The sequence below is a fragment of the Equus quagga genome, chromosome 16 (assembly GCF_021613505.1).
Source record: "Equus quagga isolate Etosha38 chromosome 16, UCLA_HA_Equagga_1.0, whole genome shotgun sequence".
NCBI lineage: Eukaryota > Metazoa > Chordata > Mammalia > Perissodactyla > Equidae > Equus > Equus quagga.
In genome coordinates, this window is record NC_060282.1 from 57,837,155 (window position 1) to 57,852,670 (window position 15,516).

The 15,516-nt window shown below is 37.7% G+C and overlaps 1 protein-coding gene across 1 annotated transcript in view; it reads left to right on the forward strand.

Moving 5' to 3' along the window:
• Positions 1 to 1,373: 1,373 nt before the first annotated feature.
• The window catches only part of UBXN2B (UBX domain protein 2B), a 28,895-nt gene continuing 14,752 nt past the window's right edge, over positions 1,374 to 15,516 (forward strand). Inside the window, exons 1-4 of the mRNA XM_046642336.1 lie at positions 1,374 to 1,496; positions 7,237 to 7,340; positions 13,121 to 13,271; positions 15,204 to 15,287. Coding sequence (XP_046498292.1) covers positions 1,413 to 1,496; positions 7,237 to 7,340; positions 13,121 to 13,271; positions 15,204 to 15,287 — 423 coding nt within the window. The 5' untranslated portion in view covers positions 1,374 to 1,412. The remainder of the gene's footprint in view (positions 1,497 to 7,236; positions 7,341 to 13,120; positions 13,272 to 15,203; positions 15,288 to 15,516) is intronic.

Sequence of the window (15,516 nt, forward strand, 5' to 3'; positions counted from 1 at the left end):
CTGGGACATCACAGATCTGTACTACTTGTTATTCAATAACAAAAACAATCTGAAAACAGTTGTTTCACATATTTTGTCTAGTTTTTTAATTGTTGGGAGTAGGAAGGCAGGTCCAGTACCAGGTACACTGTCATAGCCAGAAGCAAAGTCCACTTGGGGAGCATCTTAAAAAACAGAACCCTTGAGCTCCTTCCACCCCATACTAATTAAATCTGAGTCCCTGGAGTGAACGGGGGGGGGGGGGGGGGGGGGGGGCGGTTCTCATGTGCAGCAACATTTGAGAATCACTGGCCCAGATGGTAATGTTCAATCTCTTCACTAAGGCAAGATCCTTCAGATTCTGTCCTAAGCCTGCACCTCCACTCTAGAGCCTGCCCCCACCCCATTAACCATCTTTTGTCATTTCTCCTATGCTTCAACCATGTAGTACTTTACCACTGTGAACACGATATTTCAAATCTATGCCTTTCCCTGTGGTCCCTTTTGGTCTAAAGTCCTGGAAGTACTTATCCTTAGAGATTCAGCCAAAACGTCACTGGCTCTATGGAACATAAAGAGCCAGAGATTTCCAGGGCAGAATGTTGTATTAAAAAGAATATTGGAGAACAAATACAAGGTTTAGTATCTGGCATGGCATTTACAACAGGGTGAATTTAGTTGTTATTTATCATCTGGTTTCCTTAGGAACAACATGGTAAAAATACCTGGCAGAGGGATGGACGAAATTACACATGGAATGCATCTAGCATAGTGTACACAGCAGGCACCAATAGAATACTCGCCTTCAAACTCCTCACTCCACTCACATTTCTTGCAAAGCTCTATAACAAATTGCATTTTATTATCCGTTTACATCTCTATTCCCCTTTAGACTGTGAATTTTAAAATAACCGGGACTACTTCTTTTTACCTTTGCATCACAGGGGCATAAGACAGAAGTTTAAATAAATCTCAGATGAATGAAGAGGGTTTAGTAAACTGGTTCTGATTGCAAACAGCGTTTACAGTGTTGTTCGTCATCAACACCAATTCACGCTTTGGGGGTGAAGTACCACCCAGTCCTTGGGGGGGAAGATGAGAGAATTTGACCAAAACTAGAATAGTAAGGTTGCAACAAAGGACGTTTTCACTATTCAGTTAAAAGAACCTGCAAGTCTAGGCTGCTCCCTAGGGCGGCCGCCGGCACCTTCAGGCACGCTGCAGAGAGACCAGTAGCCTCACGCAGAGGTTCCTCCGCAGAGAAACTCTCTGACCCAATTTCCCTCATGAGAAAAACCAGGACAGGACAGGTGGGCGGGCGCCGGAAGCGAAGGGTGCGCGGGGACCGCCCTCCCCGCGGTTGCCAGGCAACCGGCCCCGGAAGTCGCGGGAGGCGCGTCGCGTCCGCAGCGGGGCCGGCGAGCGGGTGGAAGATGGCGGAAGGCGGCGGCGCCCAGCCGTGCGAGCAGGACCGGAGGACCCCTGCGCCGCGGCCCCCGAGCGCGCGGGACTTGCAGGTGAGGCGAGCGGCGGAGGGCGGGGGCGCGGCGGCGGGGGACAGCGCGGATGGGTGCGTGTGGGAGGCCACCTGTGGCCTCGGCCGAGCCTGCCCCAGACCTCACCTGGGGACAGAATTGGGACTCCGGCGCAGGTGCCGCGGATCTCCCCAGGGCGGCGCATCGCACCGTGGTGTTGGTGGAAACGAGTGCCCGGGCCCGACTGTGGTCCTGCAGCCGCGTTTCCCCTCCTCCCTATTTGCAATGTAAGAAGCAGCTGTGCCTTTAGGATGGCCTTTTGTGGGGTGCACTGAGTGGTTCACGGGTGGATGCTTCCTGCAGGAGACTTACTGCTGAAGCTTTACTGTGGCTTGGGGACATCAGCGATCACTTAAGAAGTCAACGTGTATGCGTGTTTGATCTTGCCTTGGCTGCTGTTTCTGTCTTCATTACTTTAATATAAAAATGGTTCCTTTTTATCAGATAGCTTTTCCCTTTTAAAGGGGTGAACTAGAGTATTTCATCCTATGGCTGCACAGCCTAGTTGTGCAAGCTACAGTCTATAAAACATTGTACATAAGAAACGAGGAGATAAAACTTTATAATGTTAGAGTACACTGACATTTTTTTAGCCAAATACAAGTGCACCAAATCTTTATCAGATGCTTAATAATACTTGGCTCAGTTTAGCCTTTTTTTCTGTCTCCTTATGTAAGATGATGGATAAAATTTAACAAGTAAACATCTATAAGGAGCCATAATTAAAAATAAGTGACTCTGAATCCACAAGCCTTTGTTGAAAAGTTCTATTACTTTATAGTCACACCTTCATTCTCCTTCTTTGAGCAAACATGTGTTGACCACCTGCGTGTAACATACCGCTAAGCTCTGGGGAATGCAGAGATAAATGGAACATCAAATCCACAGCTGGTATGGACACTAGAAGGGGATAGAAGTGTAAAAGACATTTCTACCTATTTTTTTGCAGAAATAAGATATGACTATTATTTAACATAACATTTTAAGATGGAGTATGATTGAGTGCCAAAATAAGCAGTGCATAAAATGAGGAATTTGGAGAAAGGAAAGCTCAGCGTTAGGTTAGGAGATGAACACAGTGTGGAGTAGTTCCGTTGCCCATAAGTCAATTCAGTGGTAGTAAACAGAATCAAGGAATAGGAAACCATCATCTACCTCATCTTTTCTGTTGTGGACTGCCAGCACTAAGAGGCAGCATGGGATGTTGGGGAAAAATGGAGTTTCTGGTCAGAGCAACTTCAGTTTGCGTTTTGGTCCTGCCACTTAGTAGCCGTGTGAATATGGAGAAATGTCTTAACCTCTTTGATCCCCAGTGTCTTTATTTGTAAACTAGGGGTGATGGTGGTGGTGTCAAGAATGAAATAAAGTAACGTCTATAAAGTGCCTGTGCACAACTCCATATTATCCTGGCTCAGTACTTGCTTGGTAAATATTTTGTTCCTTTTCCCTTAAAGGAGAAAAATACTGTAACTTTTGCTGGTTAGTCCATTCTAATGCCATTAAAGTTAAAACTATGTAACTTAATATCCTTTCTCTAATTTAAATACATTTTTTCTTTTTATGTGAAAAGGGAGAATAGTTTGGTTAATGACCACCTGATACTTAACAAATTTACAGATTTAACCCAATGGAGTATAGGATTAATTGTTGGAGATATTCTGGCAGATGTTGCTAATTGTGAGAATGCCTTTCTTTCCACCATAAATGAGAAGATAGAGATTTTTTTCATCTACTTTCTGGTAGGTAGGTTGGTAGGTAGATAACTGATTTTTTTATGAATGTGAGTTGGTGTATCAAATATACTAAGTATTGATAATCTTTCCTTTAGAATTTAATAAGAATGTGAAGAACTTGCAAAGAAAGCTGAAAACAACCAAAGTGATGACGTATGAAGAAATAGAGTATGTATCAAAGGTTTAAAAGAATTGAATAATGTTCTTCTCCCCAACTAGTTTCGTGGATATTGAGTATTTTTGGATTATCTTGTTATTGTTTAATCTAGCCATGCTTATTTGAAGAGTTACCTGGTTAGTGCAGTTTTCAGTAGATACTGCTTACTTTGAGCTTACTGGCAGCTTGCTCTGAGTCTGTCACGGTATTATAAAGGGTGATGTGTTACTAATTGGAACAGGCAAAAGTACTCTTACGTACATATGTCTTAGCTGCCATGCAGTGTAGGATTTATTGAGCCCAATCAGGAGAGATGGATAGTTCTCTTCCAGAAAGCCTCCTTGTACCAGGAGCCTCAGAGTTACAAACTGCAGAAATCTCCTGTGGATATCAAACCAAGAGTAGATCTTAGCTCCCGCCATCCCCCCAGTTGGGAACCATTTAGTGGGAAAGTTTGGGGAGGGATTGTTCCTGACAACACTAACCCTAATCCTCTTGGATATCCATATACCCTGTCATTGGTTCTCAATTTTAGTGTGCATCAGAATCACCTGGAAGGCTTGTGAAAGCTAAGAGTGCTGGGCCCTACCCCAGAGTTTCTGATTCATTAGATCTAGGGTGGGGCTTGGGCATCTGCATTTTTCAGAGTTCCTTGGGTGATGGTGATATTGCTATGGTGTATAAAAAACCCTCTTTATACCTTCTGGAAGTTGTCACTCTAAGACTGAGAATTCCAGTACTTTAATCTTTTGCTATAAACTTGATTTCCCCACTCTCAATGACTTTGCCTTCAGGTTTCTTTTCACATTCTTCACATTTCAAATTCTGGAGAAAAGATTATCAAAGCTTACATACTTTATTCTCTCTGTGTAATTGAAATATCTTCGTAATCTAATTGTTTAGCTTTTGGAACACGCTGTCATGATCATTCACAATGCATCATTACTTCGCAATGCACGTATTTTTATCTCTTTGACTGAGATTTTGTTGTCCTGTTGGTTTTGACCAGTACTTTAGTTTGTTTTGTGGGTTTAAATAATCATTTCCTCTTCTGGTGTGGTGGCATTTGCTATGACAAATAATATATGTTAAGTTTCTTGGGGCCAGCCTGGTGGTGTAGTGGTTAAATTTGGATCCTGGGTGTGGACCTACACCACTCATCAAGACATGCTGTGACAGCATCCCACATACAAAATAGAGGAAAATAGGCACACGTTAGCTCAGGGCCAGTATTCTTCAAGCAAAAAGAGGAAGATTGGCAACAGGTGCTAGCTCAGGGCCAATCTTTCTTATTAAAAAAAAAAAAATTCTTTATAGTATTTACTAATGGACTTATGCCGTATGGTGCTATAGGGACATCATGAGTCCTGGCATTAATTCCCTCTAAATATCATTCATTTTCCTTTAAGTTAAGGATGTAGCATTAGTAACCAGGATGTTTCAGCTAGGTGGACTCCCTGCTCTAATTTTCTCCATATTCCTAAATATCCCTATATTTATATTTCTATGTATATATATTCCTATGTATTCCATAGTTAATATTCCACATTCCATGGAGTCAAAGGCATTCTTTGCCTTATTTGTTTATTTCACAGAAGAAAATTATTATTTGATTGACAGTTTATTCAGATCTTCTTAAAGCGAAAAATAAGGTATAGGGGCTGGCCCAGTGGTGTAATGGTTAAGTTCGCCAGCTCCGCTTTGGCAGCCTGCGTTTACAGGTTCAGATCCCAGGCACGGAACTAGCACTGCTCATCAAGCTACACTGTGGCGGCATCCCACGTAAAATAGAGGAAGATTGCCACAGGTGTTAGCTCAGCAACAATCTTCCTGAAGCAAAAAGAGGAAGATTGGCAACAGCTGTTAGCTCAGGGCCAATCTTCCTCACACACACACAAAATAAGGTATAAAACTGTATAGCAAATATCTCAATTTTAAAATCTGTAACTTTATTCTATCTATATCTCTCTATCATTCGTGTTCTGTTATAGTCTATGTAATTCAATGTGAATTTGTTGGCTGCCTGTTAAGTATGTTAGAAACAATTTGGAAACCTAACATACAGGAGGGGGGATAAAATAAGAAGAAAAGTACACAGGTAATGACAATATAATGTTTAATATAAATGTCAATAATAGGATAGGCTATCCTATGAGGATTTAGAAAAGAAATATCATTTAACTAAGAAAACAAGGTTTTGTGAAGGATGGCTGAAATGGGCCTTTGAAATACAGGTAACATTTCCATTGGTGGGACTAGGAATCACGTAAAATTCATAGAGCTGAAATATAATCAGCTCCAGAGGAAATCCCTAAAGGAATAGTGCTGTGAAGAGATTACAGGGAGGTAAAATTTCTGAAAACTTCAGACCCAAGTGGTCAGCCAGAGTGTCTGTCTGTCTGTCTCTCTCTGTCTCTTCTCCCTCATTTGTTTTGTTTTTTTGTCTTTTGGATGGGACAAGGTGGGAAAAGACCATACAAGATAAATAGATAACACTGCAGGAAGCAAAGAAATCTTGGGGAAAATGAAACACTGATGTAATCATTGCTAAACATCTTCCAATAATATCTTCTAGTAATGGACTACTTTCCTTGTGCTTCACATACATTATGTAATCCGTAAAATGACCCTCTAAGGTAATTTTTTGTGTGTGGACATTTAAAGGGAACTAAGGCTCAGAGAAGTTAAAAAATTTGCCTGTCACACAAGAGCCTAAGTTAGGGTTTTAATTCAGTTCTTCTGGATTACAAAACACTTTTATAATTAGGATTTCTAGCAAAATTGCCATGTTAGAAATACGAAAGTTGATGTACGTGTATAGGGGGTGGAGTAGGGGTAAAAAAATTAGGTAAAAATAAAGCTTTTCATTTTTGTTTTCTTGTGTGTATATTTTAAAAGTTGAGTAATACAATCATAAAAGAATTAACTTTTCCCCCATTCTCTATTCTTCTTTTCCTATTGAGGAAAATTGTGGAGGTTGTTTTCATATCCCTTGTGTTTCTGGAAGGAGCACTTTATCTGGGTTTTTTGGGTTTTTTCTTTTTCTTCTTTCCAAAAGATTTCCCAAAGATTATAGTCATGCTGATTATAAATTGAATAGTCATAGGGGCTTTAAGGACAGTTTTTGAGTTGTTGGCACCCAAAGATGTCAAAAGTGGGAACAAAATAACTTAATGCTGAAATATTTGAGTAACTTCTTAAAATTCCCATTTCAAGAACTATGTTTTGTTTATTTCATTTTGAAGATATCCAGCTTCATATCTATAATGCGTAATTTGGTAATATTCCTTTCTAAAGTTATAAATGATATATATAATTCACTTTCTTTTACTTTTCAGAAGCTCATTACCTTAAACTTGATGAAGTTTATATGTCTGGTAGACTTTTTTAGATAGCATAATTTTGAAATTGTTTTATGTGCTTGGATTTTGAAAACTTGAACAGCTAAATGAAATAGTTTTATGAGATCTGACGAGAGCAAACATTAGTGGGAAACATCTTCGAGTATTTTTATAAGAATTGTGATTCCACCTTGGAAATGATCTGTTACCAAATTCAGTTTTTGAAACTGTTGAATAGTTAGTTAAAAATAATTAAATAATTATTGTAGCTTTGATTTATTCTAGCATATGTGGCATTTTGGTTAGTTTTATAAAACGAGAGGTGCACTGGTTTCGTTTTGAGAGAGTCATCTTTTGAAGCAGCAGCCTTCATTTTTCATTAGAAGCCTTAACTACTCAGTTGCAAGTTCATGTTCTACTCGTAACTTCTAGCTGTGTAGAAAAGTTTACTTCCAGTGTTAATACTTTATAACAAATCTGTTATTTTATAGTTGGCCTTGGCAGAGTTATATGAAGATGAAGTGAAATGCAAGTCTTCCAAATCTGATAGACCTAAAGCTGCCATCTTTAAAAGCCCGCGAACACCACCTCAAAGGTGAGTTTTGTTTTGTTTTTGTTTTTGAAAATTGTATCCCTTTTTAGTTCACTAATCTCAAATTATTTTAAATGGCCTTGGGAATTTTTTTAAAAACTGTAATTTCTTAGATATTATTTAGGTGTTATTTCTAAAACTGTAGTCAGAAAGCTAGAGGAAACTCATGGAAAAGTTATCTTGCATACCTAATATTTTGGTAGACATCATATAATTATATATTGAAGAGTATTTTTCTTGGGCACAGTGGTTCTTTTTTGAGTCATAGGATTCATTGAGGATCTGATAAAAGCTACAGCCCCTCTCCCCCAAAATGTTTATGTGCAATTTTGTCAATCATTTTTAACAGTTTCTTTGTTTCTTAAAACACACATCCATGGAGCCCCCATGTGTCTTTTGTCCTCCATTTAAGAATCTATAACTTTGGGAATCTATCTATGCTTCTGTTGGATGATGACCCATCTAATAAGCAATCTCCTAGGTAGTGTTGCTGTTAAAATCCCTGAACTATTAAAAAAACCAACTGTGAAGATTTAAGAAGTACGGCCACATATATTTTATTGCCATGAGTTTTCTTGTTTCCAGGAATATTTTCGTTAATGTCTTTTTAGCACTGCATATGTCATTATTGAGGAGAAACTTGAATTTTCCCAATATATTTCATTCTCGCAGAGTCTGTTATTTTACCAAAACTTGAAAAATTCACTAGAAATTCTTTTTTGTTTGTTTTTTTGTCACTACACATCTTTTCTTTCTGTAGAGGAGATAAAAATGACATATCTTTCTGGAGAATGAGAAGAAAGAATAATATTATAATTTTCCGTGAGCTTTTTATTTTACAAATTTTCAAATCCGTAGATAACCAGAAGCTTAGTACAATGAATGCTGTATATGCTTCAGCTACTTGAAAGTAAATAGCAGCTGTCATAACACTTCACCCCTAAATACATTAGCGTGCGTCCCCTAAGAAGAAGCTCCCGCTCCTTTATGACCTTGATAACATATCCCACCTTAGAACATGAACAGTAGTTTCGTGGAATCATTTACTATGTAGTCCATAGACAGAGATCTCTTAGAACAGTTTTTGGATTTAGGATACAGCCAAGGGCCAGGAATTCTGTTTAATTATGCCTGTTCTGAATCTGAATCCAGAGCATTCTCTCCACCTTTTTGTTGTTTGCTTTTAGCTCTTCTGTATAATCTAAAATTTAGTACATTGACTTTTTTGGAGAGTCCAGATCAGGTGTCTTGTAAAATGTCCCACATTCAAGATCATTATTTTTTCATGATTAGGTTCTTGTTAAACTTGTTTTTCAAGAATACTAGTAAGTGATACTGTCTGTTATTTATTATGTCATATCAGGAGCCATATAATTTCAGGTTTTCTCACTATTGGTGATATTCACTTGGTTAAGTTGCTGACCACCACATCACTCGATTGTAAGGTACAGTTTTTCCTTTGTAATCTGCAAGTTGTTATCTTGGCACTATTTGAATAGCCTATTCTTTCATTGAGTCTTTTGGGTTTTTTTTGTTTTTGAGAAAGATTAGCCCTGAGCTAACTGCTGCCAATCCTCCTCTTTTGGTGAGGAAGATTGGCCCTGAGCTGACCTCCGTGCCCATCTTCCTCTACTTTATATGTGGGACGCCTACCACAGCATGGCTTGGCAAGCGATGCCATGTCTGCACCCGGGATCCAAACCGGTGAACCCCAGGCTGCCGAAGTGGAACGTGCACACTTAACCGCTGCGCCACCTGGCCGGCCCCTCATTTAGTTTTTATTTGACTTATATGTGTATCTTTACATACATATGTGTGTGTATATATATATATACATACATATATTAATATATATACAGTTATGCGCCACATAATGACATTTTGATCAACAGTGGGCTGCATAATACAGTGGTCCCATAAGATCAGTACCACAGAGCCTGGATCTGTAGCAGGCTATACCGTCCAGATTTGTGTAAGTACACTCTGATGTTCTCACGACGGAATCGCCTGAAAGACGCATTTCTCAGAATGTATCCCTGTCGTTAGGCGACGCATGATTGTATATATGTTATACATTCGAACTGCTTCCTTAATTTATGCATTCTCCAAAGTTTTGAAAATACTTAAAATATGTATGTACCGAAGTTTTACTGATTAACTATTTGGCCGCTGTTTCCCCAATTTGAGCACATTTTAAATGAGTTAATCTGTTCACGATATAACAAGTCCAAATATTTGACTCCTTTGACTTCTTATAATAAGATTAGTGTATTAATATTTTCCTTGGTATCCAAATGTAATAATTAAGATATTTTAATCAATAGTTTTTTTCTTTTTAATTTATGCTATCTGAAACAGTGTTGCCTTCAATAGTTATAATTTGATAATGCAGTTTTTAGGACTTTGTGCCTCAGATTTGATCTCTGAAATTATTTACATATCTAAAAGGAGGAGCTGCCTTAAATGATACTGGTTGAGGCTTAAGCTGTGTTTGATCTGCTTAAAATACAGTGTGAAGCAAATTATTGGTCATCTTTTTCTTTGTGAAGTATGATGTTTTCTGATACCTTGTATACAGTTTGTTTGATTTCATATTTGATATTGATGCTTACCTGGTTTCATTGCATGTCTGCTGCTTTGTTTGGTACAGAAAACAGTGCTTATTTTCTTGGTCCACCTTCTTGGGCAGTATCAGATATCAAAACATTTATCTGCCCATTGTCATTTTAAGCCAATAAATTTTTGCTATCTGAAAGCCTAGACATAATGTGGTCTGTGTTTTTAATTTACAGAGGAGGAACAGAATCTACAGAAAAACTCTCAAAAGATAGCCTGATACCTGCTTTAATATGTTCATCCAAAAAAGGTTATTTATCACAAATAGAACTTAATTTGTCACCTTGTTCAGAAATGTGAGAACTTAAAAAAAATGTGCTCTACAAGTCATTAGATAGTAATGTTTTGGGAATACTGTTCCACATACTATCTCATTTAATTATGAGATAAAGTGTGTAAGATGTCTAGCTCAGTGTTGGTACTTCGTTGGCCCTTAAAAGAGTATTAGGATGGAGATAAGCACAGAAAACAAGGGACAAAGTTCTAGGAACAAACAGGCTCACAGGAAGAATTAATAAAAGCAACAAGAGGGACCAGAAAAGGAACCAGCAGAACGGTAGTAGAAAAACAATTTGCCTAGTGGCAGATAATTTTGGACAGGTGGATCTCTGCCGGGGCGTGCTTCCTGGACCTGGCACCTGTGCAGTCACACAGAGGCCCACACTTAACAGGCCTCGTGTTTGGTTTAATGCTTTGCTGTTACTGTCTTGAAATTCTTAATAAATTGTGAACAAGGAGACTCGCTTTCATTGGGCACTGGGCCCTACAAAGGATGCAGCCAGTTCCGGATACAGCCGCGTCATGTACAGCCTTGAAGGCCAGGGAGAGTTATGTTTTTATAGAAGGCAGTGTAAAGCCAGTATATGTTTTTGAATTCAAATTATGATAAACACTATAATATAATGATAAAAGCTTTGATTCTAAAGATAGACACTCCAGTTCTATTTTTTTTTTCTCTGTAGTCTAATAAGCTTTTGCCAATGGACCAATCTTTAAAATTCCCTAAGCTCAGTTTCTTATCTGTAAAATGAGGAAAATACCATTGTTATGAGGATTAAATGAGCGCATAGTTAACCCTTGATAAATGTTAGCCATTATTATTATTTACTTTTAGGAAAATAGGACTGGCGATACAATATAAAATTAATAGTGATGGGGAGAACAGGATAAGGAGACAAAGAAATCAAGAAGAAAACAATTGCAGGAATGTGGTAATAAAATTTTGGATTAGGGTGGTATCAATAGAATGGAGGAGAAGGGGTGAAATCAATGTGGGATAATTTTAAAGAATTTACTGTAGAAACTCGATGGCATGAGCTATAGGGAGTAAGTGACTGGAAAGAGAAAACTTCAAGGCTCTTAATCTGTGACGCAAGGAAAGATGTGATTGTTATGGGAAGATTTATGTGGGAACATAGGGTTAGTTTTGGAAAACACGAACTTAATTCAAGTAGCTGCTTTTAGAAACAGCACTGAACCATAAGTAAGAGGGTGCTAAAAACGTGTTTGAGAGTCATCTGTGTAGGGGACGTTGCTGTTTACATGAGTGGACAAATATTTTGATGGTGAGATGATTTTAAATAGAGAATGAGAGTCAAGGATATAGGCATACTTAATTATGAAAGAGGAGAAACGGATGGATTGTGGATCTAAATATAAAAGGAAAACAATAAAACTTCTAGAAGAAAATAGAGTATCTTCATGACCCTGAGGTAGGCAAAGATTTCTTAAACACGTAATAAAAAGCATTAACCACAAAGGAGCTGGTAGATCTTTTCCTGTGTGGTTTTCCAGTAGTGTTTCTCCCTAAGACTGAGATAAAAAGGAGGTGTATGGTTGTACTTTGGCAGACTAGAGATGTGGGACAGGGAGCCAAGGAGCTACAACAGGAGATAGCTGCAGCGGGAGCTTTGCTTTTCTCTTTTCTTTCCTTTCACTCCTCTTCCCCTTCCTCCCTTTTTTCCTTTCCCTTTCTCTACCTTTCTCATAGCTGCCTGAAATCATCTGCTACTGAACTCCTCTGTAATGCTAATGCTTGTCTTAAGAGTCAGCTGTGGCAGTTTTACGCCTTGCTCACTATGCTGAGCCCTCTCACTAGAAGCTCGGCAGGAAGGCTTCCAGTGGCTCCTGCTCTGTGTAAACTCGGGCCGCAGTGTGCTTCCCCAGAGCACGAGCAGGATGGAGGCCGCCCCACCACCATCCCCACCCTACCACCATCCCCGCCCCGCCCCCACCAGTTATGAGCTAGCCTCATGTTAGTGCGGTTGTGCTGGTGTCCACTTGTTCTCCAGGTGGGTTTTTCCTTCACTTACAGTGAATTGAAAGCTGGTCTGCCTTTTCCTCTTTCTGTTCAGTTTTGCATATACTAATTTTGGAGAAAGTCTTGAAGGTGACCTCCATTCTTAGTCTCCAGTGCAGATATGATTTCCCCCCTTTGTTTTGTTTTGTCACTCAGTTCAGTGCAAGTTTGGAACTGGATGGTCGTCTTATATTGGAAGTCTCCATGGTGATATTTCATTGGTTGTATTCTCTGATATTCTTGATTGAAAAAGATCTTGAAAGCTCACATGGGGTACTAATCTAGGGTAAAGGAAATTTTTATGTTTCCTGGGACCACTATGAAGTTGGAGTCAGTACACATTAGTCGCTACATACTTAATCCACTGAAAAATTTGCCTAGTCTAAATTATTTACCTTTAACACAGGGGGTTACAATTTTTCAATCCAAAAATCTCTGAGGAGTAAACCCTCTGTGCCTGGATTTAGATGTTTACGTGATCAAATCTACAGGTCTCTGCACTAATTAGGTCCCTACTGAGTGTGGATTCCTCAAGGGAAGAGACCTAGCTTCCGCTGTCAACACTGCTTTTCCCCACCACACCAAAAGTGCTTAAGCTGGGAAAGAGATGCATCTGACAAGCAGTTACAGAGGGTGAGGGAGGAAGAAACAAGCCAGATGCTGAACTTGCTACCAGAATCTCCGCAAACCCCATGAGAAAGTGGATGGAATATTTACTGCGTAATACCTTAATCCCATTTTTAAAATTAAATATTTCCACAGAAGTCAAAGTCTTTTTAAATAAAAGTTAATCTTAAGACTGTGTAGCTTTTTAAAGTAGTTTTTTTCTGTATTCTAAGTTTTTATTCATGAGCTATAATGTTTAAAGGTTCTATTCAGGTGAACACGGATACAGTGGATTACACATAGTTCGACCTTCAACTGGGAAAATCGTGAATGAACTTTTCAAAGAGGCGAAGGAGCATGGCGCTGTCCCTCTGAATGAAGCCACAAGAGCTTCAGGTGATGACAAATCTAAGGTGAGTGCTAATTTTAAAACTGAGCATGCTATTTATATATTTAATCTCTTCTATAGTTTTTTATATTCTTTGCAAACATTCTTTTTCTAACTGTATCTTTCTGTTTTAAATATTTGATTCATTTTTGTAAGATTGTATTCTTTCTGTTAATGATTGAAAGTTGAGGCAGTTTCTTACATTTCTATGCAATTTCTCTGTTTACCTGTTCATTTTGAAATAATTACAGACTCACAGGAATTTGCAAAAAGTATGCAGAGAGGTCCCGTGTACCTTTCCCCAATGGCTAATAATGTTCGTTTGCATCTTCCTTAATGGCCTGTGATGTTGACTGTCTTTTCATGTGCTTATCTTTATTGCCCTCTTCAGTAAAATGTGTCTTCATGACTTTTGCCCATTTTCAAATTGAGTTGTTTGTTTTGTTACAAACAAAATTGTTTGAGAGTTCTCTATACGTTTTAATAGGTATGAATCTTTTGTCAGATATATGGTTTGCAAATATTTTCTCCTAGACTTAGCCTGTCTTTTCACCTTCTAATCAAGGTTTTTCAACAAAGCAAAGTTTTAAATTTATCCTTTTTTTTTTCTTTTATGGGTTATGCTTTTGGTAGCTTGTCTAGGAACTCTTCACCTACCTAACTATAGGTCCCAAAGATTTTCTCCTATGTTATATAGAACAGTTTTATAGTTTTATATTTTATGTTTAAACCTATGGTCCATTTTGAGTTAATTTTACGTCAAGGTTCATTATTCTACTTATGGATGTCTAATTGCTTCGTTGTTGAAAAGGCTCACCTTCCTCTATTGAATTGCTTTTGTACCTTCTTAAATTTCTATAAAACCTTTATGTAGCTTTTATATCTATCAACTGATACAATATTGGTATATTAAGGAAGATATCATGTGTCTTTTTGTGTATAATTGTCATATATTCTTACAATTAGCATTTCTCAACCCAAATTCCCATATCAAAATCATTTGGGGAGGTTTTCTAAACCACCACATGGCCTCAAGATGTCACAGTTGGGTAGGTTTCAGGTGTGCCTAGGCATGTGTCTTTCAAAAAAGCCTCTTGGTAATTGTGACAGTACATCTGCTGTTGAGAACTGCTATTCTAAATGAAACATAAGTGTTAGTTTTCATTTCATTATTTACCAATAGCTTGAAATTCTTTCTGTCAAGTCTAAGGTAATTTTAGTTCTTGCAAGTTCTCCAATTCTGTAAGAAAAATGTGGAATTGATATAATTTAGTCTGTAGGATAGAAGGCAATGTAATAATTAAAAGCTCACTTATAAGTGGTGATTTAAAGGAGTGACATTTTTACTTCATAAGCTGTCCTACCGCCTGAAAAATAGAAGACTTAGTGATTAGTATGGTAAAATAAAACGTGCAATCATAGTTTATTTGGTACAGTTGAATAAAAGCAACTTATAAGTATAGAGCTTTTCTTCAGGGTAGTTTATACCCATTTATAAAATTCTTCCTTTACTCTGTGAAACTGTTATTTACTTCATGAAATATTATTTAAGCATTATAATTTGTATCATAAGACTTCTATTATAAGGCTTATTAAATATTATAAAACTATAAAATACTGTAAAATATAATGAAGACTATAAAATATTAATGGTGGCTTTTTAAAGTCTATTTACACTTCAAAATATATATTTCAGAGTATAAGTACATTTCTTAGTTTAAGGGTGGCCAAAGTTAATTCAGCTTGAGTTACTAATGTTTTTCTGGGAAGAAGCAGAATTTCTTACTTGTATATACTTCTCTATAGCGTAAGACTTTCATTTTAATGTAAAATTTCCCTGGAAAGTATAAACCAGTTTGGCTAATTACAGTTGATCTAGTTTTAAAATATATATCACATATTATCATAACACTTTGCTTAATAAAGTGGATTTTTCGTCACTTGCTGTGTGCTTCAGTCCTTTACAGGTGGAGGATACCGATTGGGTAACTCCTTTTGTAAGCGGTCTGAGTACATCTATGGAGAAAATCAGCTGCAAGATGTAGGTACAGTAATCAAAATGACAGATTAGAGATATTTGCCTCTAGTTGCTGTTGTTTGTTTTGAAATTTAAAATTGATAATATAATATAAATATAATCTCTTTTTGAAACATTAATGTGTAAGTTTTCAATCTTAAATTTTATATTTTGTATCTCAGTTGTGCCCTGCACTTATAGATATGTAACTGTTTGTTGAAAGAACATATGATTCACTGTCAAAATAAGCTTA